The sequence below is a fragment of the Oncorhynchus kisutch genome, linkage group LG25 (genome assembly GCF_002021735.2).
Source record: "Oncorhynchus kisutch isolate 150728-3 linkage group LG25, Okis_V2, whole genome shotgun sequence".
NCBI classification, from domain to species: domain Eukaryota; kingdom Metazoa; phylum Chordata; class Actinopteri; order Salmoniformes; family Salmonidae; genus Oncorhynchus; species Oncorhynchus kisutch.
In genome coordinates, this window is record NC_034198.2 from 11,098,927 (window position 1) to 11,119,603 (window position 20,677).

The 20,677-nt window shown below is 40.9% G+C and overlaps 1 protein-coding gene and 1 pseudogene across 2 annotated transcripts; one reads left to right on the forward strand and one right to left on the reverse strand.

Annotated features, from left to right (window-relative positions):
* Nucleotides 1-1,173: 1,173 nt before the first annotated feature.
* On the reverse strand, nucleotides 1,174-5,253 carry LOC109869971 (5'(3')-deoxyribonucleotidase, mitochondrial-like; annotated as a pseudogene).
* A 975-nt stretch (nucleotides 5,254-6,228) lies between these two features.
* LOC109870298 (COP9 signalosome complex subunit 3) lies at nucleotides 6,229-17,090 on the forward strand. Of its 2 annotated transcripts, none has more exons than XM_031805085.1 (13): nucleotides 6,229-6,398; nucleotides 7,581-7,710; nucleotides 8,004-8,116; nucleotides 8,343-8,392; nucleotides 14,371-14,463; nucleotides 14,587-14,766; nucleotides 15,145-15,285; nucleotides 15,393-15,566; nucleotides 15,893-15,979; nucleotides 16,133-16,246; nucleotides 16,384-16,464; nucleotides 16,641-16,730; nucleotides 16,902-17,090. In XM_031805085.1, exons 1-12 carry the CDS (start codon nucleotides 6,344-6,346, stop codon nucleotides 16,692-16,694), a joined length of 1,272 nt encoding a protein of 423 aa, XP_031660945.1. In that variant the 5' UTR covers nucleotides 6,229-6,343; the 3' UTR covers nucleotides 16,695-16,730; nucleotides 16,902-17,090. The 2 variants fall into 2 exon arrangements, with proteins under 2 accessions (XP_031660945.1, XP_031660944.1); XM_031805084.1 differs by having other exon boundaries at nucleotides 16,842-16,968.
* Nucleotides 17,091-20,677: the final 3,587 nt, after the last annotated feature.

A 20,677-nucleotide genomic window follows, 5' to 3' on the forward strand; every position in this document is an offset into this window, starting at 1 on the left:
TTATAAGGTCTTCAATACTACTTTGGGCTAAAGGGGAATACTATATCATTACATTTTATTATTTTGTATTTACTAATTAAATATGTAGCACCTACTTGTTTCCTAGGAAGTACGTTTGGTACTAAATTGTTACCATGTATTTACTTTTTGTTCCTAGGTATTTACCTTGTTAATATCTAGTAATTACCGGGCTGCTAAATCCAAAGACTCACACACCTTACAACACACAACTGCTGGCATTCCACCACTGCACTAAACTATCTATGTATTACCAAGTATGTTTACATAACAGTTCAACACTTTCCATGACTACACATTACTTCATTCTTCATTTGGATCCCAATTAGGACAAATATTCCATTTGGTGATGCCATTTCTTTTTATGTGAGTTGTTCCATGGTCCGCCTTCCTGGAAATCTAAAAGGGAACCGTTTAGTAAATAAACGTAAAAGTACAATAACAATGCCTACATGCTAGATGAAGACTGCACAAATATTGTTTCTCAAAAGTTTGTTGCCCACACAAAGCTCCCTTATTTATTTATGTTTTATGTTTGGTTGTAGGCCTCCCTCGTTCAATAACATTTCTGAGTACTCTGTAGGTTTTTACACTTAGTTTTGGGACACAACATTGTGATTCTGTGTACTGGTTGGACCTCGCTAAGTTGTGCACTGCTCTGGTGGGCGGCGAAGGAAAATAACCCTTCCCCAATATGGCTGGCTTCACAAAATAAACCCCCCCCCCCCCCCCCGCCCCCCCCCAAAATGCTAACCTCCCTGTTATTGTGATGGTGAGAGGTTAGCATGTCTTGGGGGTATGATATTTGTGCCTCTGTAACTTTCTCACTCATTATTCATGATTAATTCAGAACGATCCGTAATCATGGTAGCATCCACATTAATGTAGAAGTGTTTAGAAACATTATATTCTTATTTACAATAAAAGTGACTCCAAAATGACACAGTACATTATTTCACATTCATTTCTATTGGGCACAAAAAAATTGAAGACCCTAAACTCAAGACATGTTTCCTACTTGACCTTTAACAGGATCATGTATCATGTAAAACTTTCAATAAATCATTGAATACCCTATATTTTCAATATGTTGCATTCTTTATGTAATGGCTACATTTGGTATATTTTCTGTTCTGCAAAAAAAAAAACACATTGGCATATTATTCAACACCAAAGACACAAGACAATCATTGACAAGATGCAGTGACATGTGAAGAGGCTTTGTGAGATGCAGTGGTTGACTGGGCAGTGGACAGTAGACACACACATCGCTTAACCCTAACTCGCCCCAGAGACAGTCATCATCAGGGAAAACACTTGTTGTCCAACAGTCTTGACAACATTATTTTCCTAATCTCCTTCCCTTCATGACAACTGTAAAGACACTTGGAAGGTTAAAAATCATTACAAGAAAACAGTGCTTTTACAATTTGATTAACACCAGAGATAAGAGGAGAGGAAAGGAGGGGGTATTGGTACAAAGGCATTGTGTGAAACAAGATTCAAATGAGTTAGCTACAACATCATGCTGATATGGTTAGACTGAAAGCAGTTAGAACCAGAGCCGTATAGAGGTCAGGCCAAAGTTTGCTACGCCCGCTCTGTGAATCACTGGGGGAAAGGACACTCACAATAGGTGAACTAGCAATGAACAACATTTTAGCACCAATTTCAAATGATTTTGTAAAACTTAATTAGAAGCTAGAGACATTCAGCTAGGTGTAAGTACTGTACAGAAAATCATCTCAGTATGAGTGATGGATGAAACATTTTAGAAGCTTGATAGGCCATTGACAATGTTGCCTGTGATCACATTTTAGGAACTGGCAGCAATAGCTGACACCATTGCAACAAAAATCACAAAATGGTTACCCGTTTAGTTGTTGGCTCGCAATCTTTGTTAATAAAGGCAACTTGATCGTAAGTTCTTCACTAGACCACTGTGAATATACTGCAAGGCCTGAAAAGAGATATACATGCTTTTTGATGGAAGAGCTTGACCATATTTGTTCACAGCAGAGGTTATAGGATATTTAGGATATCATCTGTCTGGGTCATTTAACAATGTGTGCATGAATGAGTGAAGGGGCATAACGATGCACATTTGAGTGATAGCACAGTAATGAGCCTTGAATGTATAGGCTTTACCCGCATTTAAAGCGCACTTCTGGGTTTTCCGATCACGAGTAAATCCGATTACGAGTATGATGTGTGATAAAACAGATACGATGACGAGTATGATGAGATCGGCACACCACTTATTTCTACCTCATGCTTCAGTCTATGTGTGCCCCCTAGTGGTCAAACAGATGAATACTCACTTCACTTCAAGTTGGAGAAGTTAGTGGAGGTATTCACTCTAGCAGTTGAACCCCAATGTAGTGTAGGTCATCAGGGTGGAGAAGGGGAGGTTGGTGTGTGTGCTTAAGGGTTCAGCGCCTCTTGCTCTCCATGATGGCCCTCCAGTCATGGGCCCAGGAGAGCAGGCGCTGGCTGGAGCTGGGGGTTACGTTTTTTGTTGTGGCAGGCAGTGAACAGGATGTGCTCCCAAGTTGAGTTGGGCTCTACACCTGCAACAGAGGCACATCACAAAGGTCACGTAATGCTTGTCAATTAATCTAACGGTCTGGAGTACTAACTACCAACAAACTAAACTGTAATATACCTAAATGTATGACAAAGTAGCATGCATATGGCACCATCACATAAATGCAAAACACATACATTTAGACACACCCAGTTTTCCAGCTTTGCTACAAACACTCGACTCGCCTCGAATGTCTGGCGTGTCATCTATGAGGATGTCCCCAGTCACCATGGTCTTGTCTCAGGTCAGGAAGATCTGCTCCAAGAAGTCATAGCTCAGGTGTTTCTCTATCCAGGCACACTGAACACGCATTCGCAAGGGAGAGTGCAAAGACTATTATTGTTAGAAAGAGGTAACACAATCACCATTCTGCCTCCAGCCTACAGGGTTTCTGTCTTGACTCTGAGCTTACCTTCTCACCAGGGCAGTGTATATGATGTTTTATAGAGCTGGTGCAAATAAAACCATCTGTGCTGGAAAACAGAGAAGAAAACAAAAGGGTTAGTTTGTTTTCAATGTAAATTTTCAACAACATACTGTTTTTGAAAGGTGAGCAAAGAAGATGTCCTAACATGAGAATGCAGGCTAATGTTGGAACAGGGAGACCTGTGAATTTGTTAACTTCAAGGGCAATTGTCCTCATTTAACTGCTATATGGTTGTTCACATCAGCTAGGCCAAAGTGAAACACTAACAAAGGGCAAAGCAAAGGTTCCAGCTATAAAGTTAGTGCCTACAGTATTTCTGGGAAAACTAAGCATGGTGACATTTTAGCTATGCAAAACGACGCATAGCAAAGACATACAGCAGAGCACACTATGTCATGAGTGCTCCCGAGTGGTGCAGCGGTGTAAGGCACTGCTTCTCAGTGCAAGAGGTGTCACTATAGTCCCTGGTTCAATTCCAGGCTGTACCACATCTGGCCGTGATTGGGAGTACCATAGGGCAGCGCACAATTGGCCCAGCGTCGTCCGGTTTTGGCCAGGCCGTCATTGTAAATAAGAATTTGTTCTTAACTGACTTGCCAAGTTAAAGCAGAGGGTATAGGATATAAAGCTTCAATAAAAAAAGAAAATACAAATAATTTAAAAAAAGATTCTGTGGTCTGATGAGACAAAAATGTTATGTGCTATGTTTGGAGAAAACCAGGCACAACTCATCACCCATCTAACACCATCCATACCGTGAAGCATGGTGGTGACAGCATCATGCTATGGGGATGCTTTTCGGAGACTGGGGATGATTTTCAGGGACTGGGAGACTGGTAATGATAGAGGGAACAATGAATGGAGCCAAAATAGACAGTTCAGAACTACTTCAACACAGATCACGCTTCAAGTTCCCATACTGAGATGACACCCAGAATCTTTGCCTGTAATCCAGGGTGATGTACATTTCGTTGAGGTACCTGGCCCAATATTTTTTTTAGGAATCCCCCTTCCAAGTCTGCAATGACCCCATCCATGTCCACCAGAGGAAGAAGACATCTTCGCGGATATACACTTGAACTGGTCATGAAGAAAAGTTAACTTTACGCCTATTTGGCAGAGAGATATCTTAGGCAGTAATGACATTTATTTACTTGTCTCACTAATTTCTGTCCGTGATCGAACAATGGCTTCACGAAGCGTGAGATGTGTTCGAAAGTCCAGAACGTCAATGTGTTATTCTTAATAGGGTTCCATTTAAATAAAAACTATTTTGGAATGCTGATTCGTTACTAATGCAACTAAATAATTGACACTGTCAAATATACTTTTTCTGGTTTGAACCTTTATTGCAATTGGTCAGACTTTGACATTTGTGCTGCATAGTATTAGCCAGCAAGCTAGCTAAACTAAGCACTATGTTAATTATGCCTTTCAGCACTGTATTTGGACTTGTTACCGACTATCAGTATGGACTGGTGTCACAACCCTCAGCTATTAGTGCCGCAATCCGTCAGCCGCACAGCAGCTGTAAAATTTGGTGCAAATGCTCCCAGAAGTGTTGCCTACTGTACAACATCCCCCAAGATGTAAAGTCTGCCTACATCTTCATCAAAGACAATGTCCTGAAACAAGATGACGCACATGTCCTCAGTTTCTCTGTTGGGTTTACAAATCCAGAGCCAAACGTGTACCATGAAAGGGTAAACATCAACAACATTCAATATTAGCATATCAACATGAACTTTTCACATCAAAACATGCTGACAGCATGCATGCAGCAGGAGAAGCACAATAACAGTGAAGGGAGGAATCAGTCAGCTCTGGGGACCACTTCTTCTCCATACGTAGGGTTTTCAGACTCTTTTCTTTAATATCAACAAGAATGAATCTTTCATATAAAAGATATACACTTGCTGTAGCAGTTTGCACAGACAGACAAGCTGTGTGTGCCTACAGTTGACCAACTACACTTCCTCCTCAGTTACGCTTACACACAAGTGTTCCGAGCATGCTAGATAGCTAATTAGTACAGGTGGCTGGCCACCTATGTCTTCAGTCTATCTTCCAAGTGATGTAACATGGAGATATGGCTGTGTGGGAACAATTAAGCTAACCCTATAAAGGTGTGTAGTAATTTAACCTTTTTTAAATTATTATTTGTTGCTGATATGAAAGATCTATTCCTTATGTTTCCAAAACCATACCACAAGCGATGCATTTTAACGTTAAGAACAAGTGTCGAGGGTCTTAACAAAACGCCCCCGACCAGAAGATACTATCGTTAATGGGCGCTAAAGCAGTTAGCATCTATTAATGGCCAACCATGAGTCTATTAGTGCCAACCATGAGTCTGGCAAGCAAGACTAAGCAGCTGTAGTCAAACGCAAGACCGATCCAATGAGGCACCAGAACATTGAATACATCCTGAGAAGCAGTATCAGGCAGCTACAGGTAGGAGAGTGGAGTGTGCTGGCCTACTGTATGGTTTGATAACTGTCTGTGGTACTGGGTAGGAAGCAGGGATGGCCTCTGGTTCATTGGTAAGCTTCAGGGAGGTGTTGAGTGTCCCCTTGTAGGGGCCCCCAATAATTTTGTTTGCCAAATCACACCTGGAAAAAGGATAAAAGTCTGTACATTATAATCCATGTATTTTTTATTGACGTTTAACTTTCTCCTATTCTTATTATGTCGCATTGTTGAGCGGGGATCTTGCACGCACATTTTAAAATGTAGGTGCAGAGCTATCCAATTCCCCTTGTGTTACAGGTGTCCCCATCCAGATCTGAATCAGTCCAATTAGAAGGAAACTATGAAAAACAGTACTGCACTCTGGCCCTCCAGGGCGGTAGTTGTGTGGGAAATCTCCAACTTTATAATATCTTTGCCTGCAACCCGGTAGCATCTGCACTGCCCTTCCTGTGTTTACTTGCCTGTGAGGGAAAAAGTGAGCCACCTTTTATAATAAGGGAGCCAAATTCCCAATTATAACAAATATTGATAGCAAAGAACAACAATCACGAGATGTTTTCAGGGGGATTACATTTAGAGAAAAGTGGCAAATAAATGGTAGCAAACAGCAATAACAAGGTTTCTGAAATGAATATTTAGCAAAACTCTATGCCTGTCCCTTTAAGAGCCTAAAGTTCCAACTGTAAATCTCGTTGGTTCCCGTCTGTTCTTACTAAGGTCTCGCGATACTTTTCTCTCAGTGGCGGCTGTGTGGCCCCCTGTCTCAGTCCGGACGGAGTTGTTTCTGACATCTGAATGAAAAACAGTCTGAATTGCTACCACTTTGGACATATATAATAATGGCTTCAGCCTTGGAGCAGTTCGTGAACAATGTGCGGCAGCTCTCCGCTCAAGGTATGGACAATAAACATGTTTTAGTTCTCAGACGAGCTGGAACTATTAGCCAATGCTAAGCAATGCTTTGCTGTGCTGATAGCATAGCTAGCTAGCCAAACTGGATAGCTAGATCCTCCTTTTTGCTTTATCATGTAAACACAGCCCTACATTTTATTGTTTTTGGGAATGAGGCCTCAAAAAAGTAGTTCAGAAAGATGTGTTTTTACCCCTGGTCACTAAAGCGTACAAATAACAACATAGTAAATGAATACGCGTTTTAAAATCTAACTTTGTTTTTGTTCGAGAAAAATATTTCAGTGGAATGCTTACCGGTAGTTCCGCCCTAAGTAGGCACGATTGGTTGCAGAGCGCCATTGTCAACTGTTATTGGTCGACAGTCCCATCTGTAACGCAATATGCGTTACTTTCATAGCTAATGTAACCAGTGCAGGCCTTGACAGGACACTTGACCGGCCGATATATTTTACAGTAACTGCAAAGAATATGAACAATGCAGCTGGACCGCGTTTCATTCTAAAAACATGCTCAATGTTATTCGTGGCACCCAATATTTGAAAAATGTTTTATTACTTAATTATTATTTACATATGCAGGTGTATTCAGTTGACATTCTGGTTAGTTTTTGGTACAGAGTTTTTATAGCCAGCATTACAATATCGTTAGAAATAAGCATTAAATGGGAGCAACATAATGAAAAATTTAGTTATGACTTGACATATACTGTCATCTCTGGGTTAGATGGGTGTGAACTGGGTCTGGACATTAATGTTTGGGAGGTCTCATTTAAAAATGGGAGAAACACTTGTGTAAATTAAACTATTTATACTGGGGCGGCAGGGTAGTCTAGTGGTTAGAGTGTTGGACTAGTAACCGAAAGGTTGCAAGTTCAAATCCCAGAGCTGACAAGGTACAAATCTGTCGTTCTGTCCCTGAACAGGCAAGTTAACCCACTGTTCCTAGGCCGTCATTGAAAATAAGAATTTGTTCTTAACTGACTTGCCTAGTTCAATAAAGGTAAAATAAAATTTTGGTTATATACTCAACAACATAACACATGAACTGTTATCTGATTTGGACCTGTACTTCTCTTCAACCAGCCCTTGATATGCAGCCCTTGATAGCTTGACTGTCAAGGGCTGCATTGTTTGTTTACCAATTGTCTGAACTGTTGCATCTCAGGTCAGATGACACAGCTGTGTGAACTGATCAACAAGAGCGGGGAGCTGTTGGCCAAGAACCTGTCCCACCTGGACACTGTACTGGGGGCCTTGGACATCCAGGAGCACTCCCTGGGTGTCCTGGCTGTGCTGTGAGTAGCCTGCTCTCCTCTACAGTCCTTTAATCACTGATAAATGAGTATAAGTAAATCACTGATCTAGGCTATGACTTCAAGTCATTTTCTGCTTAGTGTACCTGTGCATTCGGGGCTCATGACTCAAAAGTATATCACACAGATCAAGGTTTCTACCCCTGGTGTTCAAATTAAATTATGTGCCTGTTGAAACTGTCTTACATAGCCTACAATCTTTTTTGTTTTCATGTACTGTGTCAAAATGTTTTCCTTGTGTGCTCACTGCCGGTTTTCACTTTCCCTTCATACAGGTTTGTGAAGTTCTCCATGCCAAACATCCCTGACTTTGAGACGCTCTTTTCCCAAGTCCAGCTCTTCATCAGTACCTGCAATGGGGAGCACATCCGATATGCAACAGACACTTGTAAGTCTTAACTGAAATAACTTTTGGTTTTTAGATTCAACTGAGTTTCAGAGAATGGTTTACTCCATGAGGTGTTTACTCCATGAGGTGTTAACATCTTGCAATTATTAGAGTCAAATCCTAAGGAATGTGGAGAATGTTCAAGGTCAAATGTTCAGGGCAAAATTAATTTAGCTTGATTGAACCTGTTAAACCTACTTACTACTTTTATTATTTCTCTTCACAGTTGCCGGCCTCTGCCATCAGTTGACAAATGCCCTTGTAGAACGGAAACAGGTAAGACTTGCCAAACGTGGGCAAAACATTTAAACCAGAAGAGCTAATGCTTGAGCTTACTTGTCTATTAACACATTTACGTGCTCTATTTAAAGAAATGACTTGTGTTTTTACAAGATCAGACCCAGATTATGGAATTACTATTCTACATCATTTCAAAAACAAAAAGCCAACCCATGAGAATGCATATTGATTAGGGCTGGGAATTTCCATGGACCTCACGATACGATATTATCACAATACTTAGGTCACAATGCAATATATATTCTGATTTGATGTTCCAAACATATTGCCCACTATATTCTGCTGCAGAGAGGCATGACTGCAGAGAGGTATGAGAGTTTGTTTTGATCAGTCATGGAAATAACAGTGCTAAAAACATGCTGGCTCACTATTTAAAAACATGCCATAGGATGAAAAATACCGGAGTTTTGGCATAGGTGCAGCCAACCTAGTGCACACTACCAAACCTGTTTTTTAATTTTTACAAATCGATACTTGGAGTCAAAGTATCAATATACAGTGCCCTCTGCTAATTTTGTGGCACTCTTGGAAAATATGAGTAAAACGGGCTGTGGAAAACATTTCTTTGCTGTTTATCCTCTTGGTCTTTCATTCAAAGTATTTACAAACATGGAACCTTTAGGTAAAATGATTGAAGAAAAAAAAAAGTGAGATTAATATTTTTCTCCGAAACATGTTTGCCACATGTTTGCACCCCTAGAAATTCTTATGAGTAAAATCTAACTGAAGTATATTCCCATTCATATTTTACGTTTTTAAGTTCACCTGAGTGATTAGGAACACTTAAGTAGTAAGCCATGACTTCCTGGTTCACTTGGTATAAATATGAGGTGACACACAGGCCATGTTCCCATAGTCATCCATCACTATGGGTAAGACCCAGGAATACAGTAATGATGTGCGACAAAAGGTTGTTGAGCTGCACGAATCAGGAAATGGCTATAAGAAAATAGCTCAACTGTTGAAAATACCAATTTCCACTATCAGGGCAATAATTAACAAGTTTAAAGCAACTGGAGATGTTAATAATCGGCCTGGAAGAGGACGTGTGTGACCCCATGCACAGTGAGGGTGATGGTTCGAGTGGCCAAAAAATCTCCAAGGATCACAACTGGAGAATTGCAGACGTTAGTTGGGTCTTGGGGTTAGAACATCTCCAAAACTACAATCAGATGCCACCTACATAACCAAAAGTTGATTGGGAGGGTTGTCAGAAAAAAGCCTTTGCTGTCATCAAACAACAAACTCAAGCGCCTACAGTTTGCCAAACGTTACTGGAACTTTCAATAGGACCGGGTTCTATGGTCAGATGAGACCTAAATAAAGCTTTTTGGAAACAAACACCAGAAGTGGGTTTGGCGTAGACAGAAAGATAGCCATGCAGAAAAGTACCTCATCCCCACTGTGAAGTGTCAAATCAAACTTTATTTGCCACATGAGCCGAATACAACAAGTGTAGACTTTACCGTGAAATGCTTATTTACAAGCCCTTAACCAACAGTGCAGTTCAAGAAGGTATTTACCAAGTAGTCTAAAATAAAAAGTAACACAATAAGAATAACGAGGCTATATACAGGGGGCACCGGTACCGAGTCAGTGTGAAGGGGTACAGGCTAGTTGAGGTAATCTGTTCATGTTGGTGGGGGCGAAGTGACTATGCATAGGTAACAAGCAAACAGCGAGTAGCAGCCGTGTACATGAGGGGTGGTGTCAATGTAAATTGTCTGTTGGCGATTTTTATGAATTGTTCAGCAGTCAAATCTCTTCGGGGTAGAAGCTGTTGAGGAGCCTTTTGGTCCTAGACTTGGCGCTCCGGTACCGCTTGCCGTGCAGTAGCAGAGAAAACAGTCTGTGACTGGAGTCTCTGACAATTTTATGGGCTTTCCTCTGACACTGCCTATTATATAGGTCCTGGGTGGCAGGAAGCTTGGTCCCAGTAATATACTGAGGTGTTCGCACTACCCTCTGTAGCGCCTTACGGTCAGATGCCGAGCAGTTGCCAAACCAGGCAGTGATGCAACCGGTCAGGATGCTCTCGATGGTGCAGCTGTAGAACCTTTTGAGGATCTAGGGGCCCATGCCAAATCTTTTCAGTCTCCTGAGGGGGAAAAGGTTTTGTCGTGCCCTCTTCACGACTGTCTTGGTATGTTTGGACCGTGATAGTTCGTTGGTGATGTGGACACCAAGGAATTTGATTCCTGCTCCACTACAGCCCCTGTTGATGTTAAAACCTCTCTGGGATATGTGGGACGTGAGCGTCCCACCTCGCCAACAGCCAGTGAAAGTGCAGGGCACCAAATTCAAAACAACAAAAATCTCATAATTTAAATTCCTCAAGCATACAAGTATTTTACACCATTTTAAAGATAAAATTCTCATTAATCCAGCCAGTGTCTGATTTCAAAAAGTCTGATTATGTTAGGTCACCACCAACTCGCAGCCATTTTTCCAGCCAAAGAGAGCAGTCACAAAAAGCACAAATAGATAAAATTTATCACTAACCTTTGATGATCTTCATCAGATGACACTCATAGGACTTCATGTTACACAATACATGTATGTTTTGTTTGATAAAGTGCATATTTATATAAAAAAATCTAATTTTACATTGGCTTGTTACGTTCAGTAGCTCTAAAACATGCAGTGATTTTGCAGAGAGCCACATCAATTTACAGAAATACTCATCATAAATGTTGATGAAAATACAAGTGTTATACATGGAATTAGAGATCTACTTCTCCTTAATACAACCGCTGTGTCAGATTTTAAAAAAGAAAGAAAAAGAAAACAATAATCTGAGGACAGCGTTCAGACAACAATGCAGCCAAAAATATATCCGCCAAATATTGTGTAGTCAACATTAGTCAGAAATAGCATTATAAATATTCACTTACCTTTGATCTTCATCAGAATGCATTCCCAGGAATCCCAGTTCCACAATAAATGTTTGATTTGTTCGATAAGGTTAATCATTTATGTCCAAATAGCTTCTTTTGTTAGGGCGTTTGGTAAACAAATCCAAACACCCGTTCAAGATCCAGCCGAACGTCGGACGAAAAGTTCAAAAAGTTCAGTTACAGCCCGTAGAAACTTGTCAAACTAAGTATAGAATCAATCTTTAGAATGTTTTTCCAACCGGAGAATTCCTATGTCTGTAGAAAAGCAATGGCACGACAGCTAACTCCCGTGACCGTGCGTCAGAGCCTGTGGCACTCTGCCAGACACCTGGCTCATTCCCCTCCACCTCACAGTAGAAGCCCCAAACTAAGTTCTAAAGACTGTTGACATCTAGTGGAAGCCTTAGGAAGTGCAATATGACCCCATTTACACTGTATATTGGAATGGCAAAGAGTTGAAAAACTACAAACCTCAGATTTTCCACTTCCTGGTTGGATTTGTCTCAGGTTTTCGCCTGCCATATGAGTTCTGTTATACTCACAGACATCATTCAAACAGTTTTAGAAACTTCAGAGTGTTTTCTATCCAATACTACTAATAATATGCATATATTAGCATCTGGGACAGAGTAGCAGGCAGTTTACTCTGGGCACCTTATTCATCCAAGCTACTCAATACTGCCCCCCTGTCACCAATAAGTTAATGGGGGCCTATTCAGCCCGCCTTTTCCTGTAGTCCACTATCAGCTCCTTTGTCTTGCTCACATTGAGGGAGAGGTTATTGTCCTGGCACCACACTGCCAGTTCTCTGACCTCCTCCCTATAGGCCGTCTCATTGTTGTCGGTGATCAGGCCTACCACTGTTGTGTCGTCAGCAAACTTAATGATGGGGAATACAGGAGGGGACTAAGTACACAACCCTGAGGGGCCCCAGTGTTAAGGATCAGCGTGGCAGACGTATTGTTGCCTACTCTTACCACCTGGGGGCGGCCCGTCAGGAAGTCCAGGATCCAGTTTCAGAGGGAGGTGTTTCGTCCCAGAGTCCTTAGCTTAGTGATGAGCTTCGTGGGCACTATGTTGTTGAACGCTGAGCTGTAGTCAATTGAACAGCATTCTCACATAGGTGTTCCTTTTTTCCAGGTGAGAAAGGGCAGTGTAGAGTGCAATAGCGATTGCATCATCTTTGGATCTGTTGGGGCGGTATGTGAATTGGAGTTGGTCTAGGTTGTCCGGGGGGATGCTGTTGATGTGAGCCATGACCAGCCTTTCAAAGCACTTCATGGCTACAGACGTGAGTGCCACGAGGCGGTAATCATTTAGGCAGGTTACCTTCACTTCCTTGGGAACAGGGACTATGGTGGTCTGCTTGAAACATGTATGTATTACAGACTCGGTCAGGGAGAGGTTGAAAATGTCAGTGAAGACACTTGATAGTTGGTCTGCGCATGCTTTGAGTACATGTCCTGGTAATCCGTCTGGCCCAGCGACTTTGTGAATGTTGACTTGTTTAAAGGTTTTGTTCACATTGGCTACCGTGAGCGTTATCACACAGTCGTCCGGAACAGCTGGTGCTCTCATGCATGCTTCAGTGTTGCTTGCCTCGAAGCTAGCATTAAAGGCAGTTAGCTCGTCTGGTAGGCTCGCGTCACTGGGCAGCTCGCATCTGGGTTTCCCTTTGTAGTCTGTAATAGTTTTCAAGCCCTGCCACATTGGTGGGTCTTTGATGTTGTGGGGCTGTTTTTCTTCCAAATGCCCTGGACAACTTGTTAGGATACATGGTATCATGGACTCTATAGATATTATATCAATACCAGAATGCCTCTGCTAGAAAGCTTAAACTGGGCCGTGGTTGGATCTTCCAGCAGGACAATGATCCAAAGCACACCTCAAAATCAACACAAAAATGTTTCACTGACTACAGAATCAAGGTTTTGCCATCCCAGGCCCCTGACCTAAACCAATAGAAAACCTGTGGGATGATATGAAAAGGACCTCGGAATCTGGAGAGATTCTGTATGGAGGAATGGTCTCAGAGCCCTTGCCATGTGTTCTCCAACCTCATTACGCATTATAGGAGAAGACTGAGTTGTTTTCTTGGCAAAGGGAGGTTGCACGAAGTATTGAATGAAGAGGTGCACACATATATTTGAGAAAAATATTTGTTTCATGATAAGAATGTAATTTTTCTTGCAAATTATTTTACTTTAATTAAAGGTTAGATTTTTGTGAATATTTTGAATGAAAGACCAAGAGGATAAACAATGTTTTGTTTTTTTACGGCCCGTTTTGCTAATATTTACCAAATGGTGCCAATATAGTCCAAAATAATATTGTGATATATAACTATCGAAAATATTTGTTTCATGATAAGAATGTAATATCGGTTCATTCTACATGATCTAAGGTGTTTTTCAAAGAAGGATATGTGAAACTAGGGCTGGCGATATATCGTGAATCCACATACCAGTATGGGTTTTTACAATACTGTCAATAATGATATTTTAATATAGTATTAAATTAAATGTTCTACACATTGGACTACTTCACTGTCAGTTTTGTCTGAGTTTGGTTGAGTATAAAACCATCAGAATGGAGAAAGGCCCAAAACCCCCAATTTAGAATTTAACTGTACCCTGCAAGTACATCTGCAACCCTGTGCATGTGACTAATAAAATCATATATAATTAAACATATTTAAAACTTGGATTATTCAGAAACATAAAATACCGCCATACTGTCAAAAAAATTGAAATATAGTGATATATTTTGGCCATATCGCCCAGCCCAATGTGCTAGCTTAGCAGGATTAGCTTTCTTCCTCTCTGACGACAACTCAGGGCAAACTGACCGTACCACACCTCAAACCTGGGGCCCTCTGCCTTGCCAAATCAGGTAATCGCCCTGATTGACAACGTCGTACTATCCAGTTGTGCCACTGAAAAGGAGCGCTTTCGATGGCATTATTGGCGACATTTCAAGCTAGCTGTGTGGAGTGCGCTTACGGACACATTCTTATCTCTGTTACGTATGGTTTTAATGCATCTCTTTCTTTCACAGCCATTGAGGGGTGTCGGCATTCTTAAACAGGCAATAGACAAAATGCAAATCAACACAAACCAACTTACCTCAGTTCATGCAGACCTGTGTCAGGTGAGTAAACTGATTTGTATCAACAGGATCTTTGACTTTATATGATTATTGGAATGTATTGACGCTTGGCTGCGAGACTTCGAAGGAATGACCCCTCAACAATCTTTGTGTGTACATCCACAGCTGTGCTTGTTAGCAAAGTGCTTCAAGCCTGTCCTCCCATTTCTTGAGCTTGACATGATGGACATCTGTAAGGAAAATGGCGCCTACGACGCAAAGCACTTTCTATGTTACTACTATTACGGAGGCATGATCTACACGGGTCTGAAGAACTTTGAAAGAGCACTGTATTTTTATGAACAGGTACTGGCTTATTTGAGAACCTAAAATGTGTGTGCTAAAGCTGTTTTAGATGTGACCTAGTGTTCCTGTTATCAAAAGTGAATTGATTTAGCATACTACTAGTAAAACCTTTGCTCATTGTAATACCATTTGAAATTACCTTCAAATTACTATTTTGATGCATATAGTAGTCAAGTACACTACACACTGAGTTGACATTTAATCTGTAATGGCAATGACATATCAAATCAGAGTTTTTTTTTTGTCACATGAACAGGATACAACGGGTGTAATCAGTACAGTGAAACGTTTACTTGTAAACTCTTTCCCAACAATGCAGTATTTTGTTTACATCTCTAGTTCCCTTCTGTGATATTCTGGTGATCTCTTCTCCACCAGGCAATAACCACTCCAGCCATGGCTGTCAGTCACATCATGTTGGAGGCCTATAAGAAGTACATCCTGGTCTCCCTGATTCTCCACGGCAAAGTGCAGCAGCTCCCCAAGTACACGTCACAGATAGTTGGCAGGTTCATAAAGGTGAGAATGAAGATCCAAAAAGGGCCATATATCACATCTTTAAGGCTTAAATATGCCATTATAAACTATACATATGACATATATGTTACTGCTTTTTGTTTCTGCAGCCTCTCAGCAACGCGTACCATGAGCTTGCTCAGGTGTACGCCACCAACAACCCAGCAGAACTGCGCTCCCAGGTGAATAAACACAGTGAGACCTTCACACGCGACAACAACACAGGGCTGGTCAAGCAGTGCCTGTCCTCCCTCTACAAGAAGAACATCCAGAGGCTAACAAAGGTATACTTCCTTCCCCTTCAGATCATGTCTTCTTCACCTCAAATACGACCCCTCACCTCACATATACCTCCTAATATGTCTATCAATAGTCCTCGCTCATCTCGGTTATAATACATAAATTATATAATACGTAAATTCCCAATACACCATTCTCATTCTTAATATATCTCCATCTGCACTTACCTCGACTATATTCAAAATATACCTCCCGTCCTTCACCTCAAATCTAACTTCTTCGTCCCTATCTTCACCCTGTTACCAGGGTGTAAACAAAGTATTTATGGTCAGAAAGGCAATGTATCATGACCACCCTTCTTTCTTTGCAGACTTTCCTGACGCTGTCCTTGCAAGACATGGCGAGTCGAGTGCAGCTGTCAGGGCCCCAGGAGGCGGAGAAGTATGTCTTGCACATGGTAAGCCAACGTGACCGCAGGAGGATAGACACGCTTTATCTCAGTACTCTGAGAACACTCAATTTTGAATGTTTCAAAGAAAATGGCGTTCACTTCAAAGAAGACTAGATCTAACATTGATTCGTCCATTAATGACCTTTCTGTTCCTTACAGATTGAAGATGGTGAGATATATGCCAGTATCAACCAAAAGGATGGCATGGTCTGTTTCCATGATAACCCGGAGAAATACAACAACCCCGCAATGCTTCACAAAATTGACCAAGAGGTAAGAGAATGGCAGTATTTGATTATCTATCCTTATATGGAAATTACTATTGGGGTGCAATGAAGTGACAACAATTATTTGAATATAATTTGGTACTGTTTTAGTGAAGTAAATGCCTTGTTTTGTGTCCTTCACAGATGCTGAAGTGTATAGAGCTGGATGAGAAACTAAAGTCCATGGATCAAGAAATCACAGTAAACCCGCAGTTTGTTCAGAAGGTAGGAAGCAACAATTACATTCTTTAGGCTCCTCTAGTGGTTTTCCAAGAGGAGTATTTTCACAGTTTAGTTGGTTGAGTATTTGTTGGTATTTTTATTTATTTATATGAAACCCCTGGTCTTTTAGTTAGTATTAAAATGATTGCTAATGGTTTGTATCACACTGTATGTTTCAGAGTATGGGAACGCAGGAGGACGATGTCGGCAGCAAAACATCAAGTTACTCCTGAGGGGCATGGACAGGGGAGAACGCTGCCACCCTTCAGGTTCTTGTTGGATTACTTTTTTTAAAGAGGAAAAACATTCTATTGAGTATGGACATTGGTCAAGGAAAATATAAAATGTGTGGAATGATAATTTGGTTATTTCTTTCACAGTGTCTTGAGGAAACCTTAACAAAAACATTTTTTGTCGGTGTTTTATTTATCAATGTTCAGATGGAAGAGCCACTGCTGCATTAACAACCATAATAATAAAAACTGGACTTATTTGTTCAAAAAATAATATGTTGCATGTTCATTTCTTTGGTATTTCCTTCTAGGCAAACTTGAAATTTGAGGAACGCTTAAGTCTCCTGTTTCCAAGATCAGTAATTTCACTCGACGATCTAGCATATTTTTTTGGGGGGTCAAATCAAATGTAGATTTGACAACAAAAGCAAGACTGTACTTCTGCCCTTGACCAAATGTACAGAGGAGAGTCCAGCTCAAAAAAAAAATGGTGCACTGTTTTTTTCCATCCCCTAGAGGTCTCTCGTGTACTTTTGTACTGTAGTTTGCATTTACTGCAGGTGGGATGAGCACTGAACTGAATAAATATTTATCTGTTATGTGGAAGGACTCAAGATTAGCGATTTTGAATGTTGGAATAAATTGATTCAGTAAATTGACACAATTTTGCATTAAATGGATCACGTCACATTACTATTTTGTCAGCATGGTTTACCCTAGTTTTCTGACATTGTGTGCTACTCATAGCTCAGGTATTTGTGCAGTGTGTTATGTAGTTAACACAGCCACCAAGTCATAATTATGGCTAAACCCTGCCCATTTCTAAAAATGTTCTTCTTAAAATCTCATTTAATACCTAACCTTAACCACACTGCTAACCTTATGCTTAACCTTAAATGAAGACCACAAAGCTTTGTTTTTGTAGCCAATAGATGTGCTAAAGAGGTCAAATGGGCACATTTAACACATCTGATCTAACAAAGTCGATATTTTTCAAATCCGTATTAATTTATGTCTTTGTAACAGGCTCACAGTGTGGTTACTAAAGTCTAATTTGGATACAGACCTTTTCAACTGTCAAAACAACAACACGTACTATGTACACGCACAACCAATAGGTTCCCCAGTAAGGCCTCGAATCACACCTACAGCGTCATTGCGCAAAATGGTACGCAGCATCATCTGTATGTTTGCAAAAGTTCAACATTCACTTTCTGCTACCATTTTCTATCAAGCCGTCTACGCATACGGTTTGATGCATACGTTCAATAAATCCAACGTATGCACCACACAGAACGCATTGCAACTGCTTCTGCAACGCTGCAAAGCAAATGCAGTGTTCCATTGGAAATTAATGTACTTCTGGTTTACCAAAATGCAATAACGCCTCGATCACACCGACAGTGTCATTACACCAGAAGTACATTCGTTTCCAGTGGAACGCTGCGTTTGTCTTGCAGCATTGCAGTGCGTTCTGTCTGGTGCATATGTAGGATTTATGTGAACGTATGCATTAAACTACATGCGTAGACTGCTTGACAAAAATGGTAGCAGAAGGTGAATGTTGAACTTTTGTTGCACACCTATCTAGATGATGCTGTGCAGTTGTGAGTTTGGCATGTAGATATTGGTGTGGCAAATGTTTATGCATGCCAGCAAATCCACAACACAAAAAAATACATGAACTGCACTATAACGGTGACAAACAGTACCCACAAACTGTTAGGGCCTACATAAAGCTGTCCCAACAGCAGTCCCAACAACTTACCACTGCTACACCTGGCTATCGACGGAACCTTGTCCGGCAGCAAAACAGTTCATTCAGCCTCATTTACTGCCTTTAAAAATGTTTTTGCTGATATGGCTGTATGTAAGTATGATGTTGACATGATCAGTCCAATCAAACTACGGTAGATATAAAGTGATTTGATGTAATTTTATCTGTGGCCAATGACCTTGAGCCTTCATGGATGGGCACTTCTAATGTAACTCAATGGCAGCACCCAAGGGGCATGAATTGTCGAGCTCTCCCTGTAGATTTTGCTGCGATGTAGTGTCCCCTTGAGTGACAGAACAGTGAGCCAATCATGGCGCAATTAGAGAACATTTACCAACCCCTACGCTACATACGTTCCGCTGGCTGTGACTTTATTAACTCTATTATATATATTTACATGGTTTGCAAACTGATATGTGGCTCGTACTAATGCCAAAATAACGTGCAAAACAGGCACACACAAAAAAGCTCAACAGGCGGGGGTTCAAAACAGCCCTGAATGACGGGTTGCCACTGATGTGTAGCATTTTGCGCAATGACACACACAGTAGATGTGATCTAGGTGTAAACATCGGGCGCTGCAGCGTGCCATAATTGCGAACTAGGAAATTACTAGTACTTGGCTAACGTTACTGAGCTAGCACAAATTGTTAAATTCGTATTAATTGATCCAACCAACAAATTCATTATATATACACATTGAATTGTTGCCACCAGATCAAACAAAAAAATCATCGGACAATGTTTATTTCCCGTTAATTATCCATTTGTTCTGGTGGTGTTACATTTGGCTAGCAATAACTACATCACCCTGGCTCTGTGAAGGTAGAGAAAGATCAGTTTACCTTGTTAGCAGCTAGATTAATTTACCTCATGACAGCCAACAATATAACTAAACTAAATGAGCATATGAGTCCAACGTGCGATGGCCACATTGTTTACATCAAAGTTAGCTAGCAGCAGTAATTAACACTATCACCTCTCTCCCCCCTCACCAATCTGTCTCTCCTAGCTCTTCGTCTGGTTCCTCCAAAACGCAACTATATTTTACCCGGGTGTATTGTCCACTTAGTTTCAATTAGGAAACATACTGTAGTATTATTGACCTCACGAGACCAAGCCAGTGGTTTGTTTACATGTAGCAAAACAATTGCTAACGCTGACACCTTGTGGTTATAATGTTGAACTGCATATGAATTACACCCAGATGATGCATTACATGAAGTTCAAATTGCAACTTTATTTTCAGCAACATGTATTTTGACATTAAATCAAATAAACCATAACATATGCATTTCTGCACCCCCTATTGAAAGTGATATTTGCTAAAAATGTCTCTCTTCTGAGCATGTCATCCTTAAGGCCTACCTTCATTACAAGGGTAAGGCTTGCAATAATCAATTTCATGGTGGCATGTACAGTAGGTGTATGTCAAATCTGGTATCCTTCAACATGGTTAGCCTCAATGTCTAATGAAAAAGAACATCCCACACACTGATCTTGCCAGTTTCAATCAAATTATTCCCACACACAAGTTCGAAGATGTGTGAGTGCTTTTCCTATTTCTAATAGTGTATCATTTCCAATGTAGAAAACATCTCAGCAAAATGTAAACAATGTGTGAGGATTTGTGAATCCTGTTTCAGTATAGAAATGACAAGCCACATGTACAAGTGCATTGGACAAGACCACAAGGCCAATACTAATCCCATCATGTTTGTGATGGGCGTGCATGCCATAAATAATCTCACATCCACTGTAACCAAAAGGGTAGAGCTCGAATAGTGGAGACAAAAGAAAAACACCCTGGAGAGTGACCACAACGAAGGGTAACTTTTACATGGGCTGCAAAGTAGCTATGTAATTTATGAGTTCCATCCCTGTATGGCTGACCGGCCAGGACACAAACCCTAATCAAATTGCACTTGTAGCTAGCATGCCAACCACTGGAGGAGGAGGCTAGTGAGTGTAGCAGAGTGAAGCAAATCGGCGCAAAATTATGGGAGGAGATTCACCCACAGCCGAGATGCTTAAAGTATTAAAAGATCTATACATTCATGATAGACAGGAGGAGACACGACTTCAAATCTCCTCTCCTACATACACACCCCTTTCACCTCCTACCCCACCAACAGTATATCTCAGCCACCGACTGTGATCTGAGTCAATGTAGCACAATTAAATACCCACAAAATTAAATCTGTGG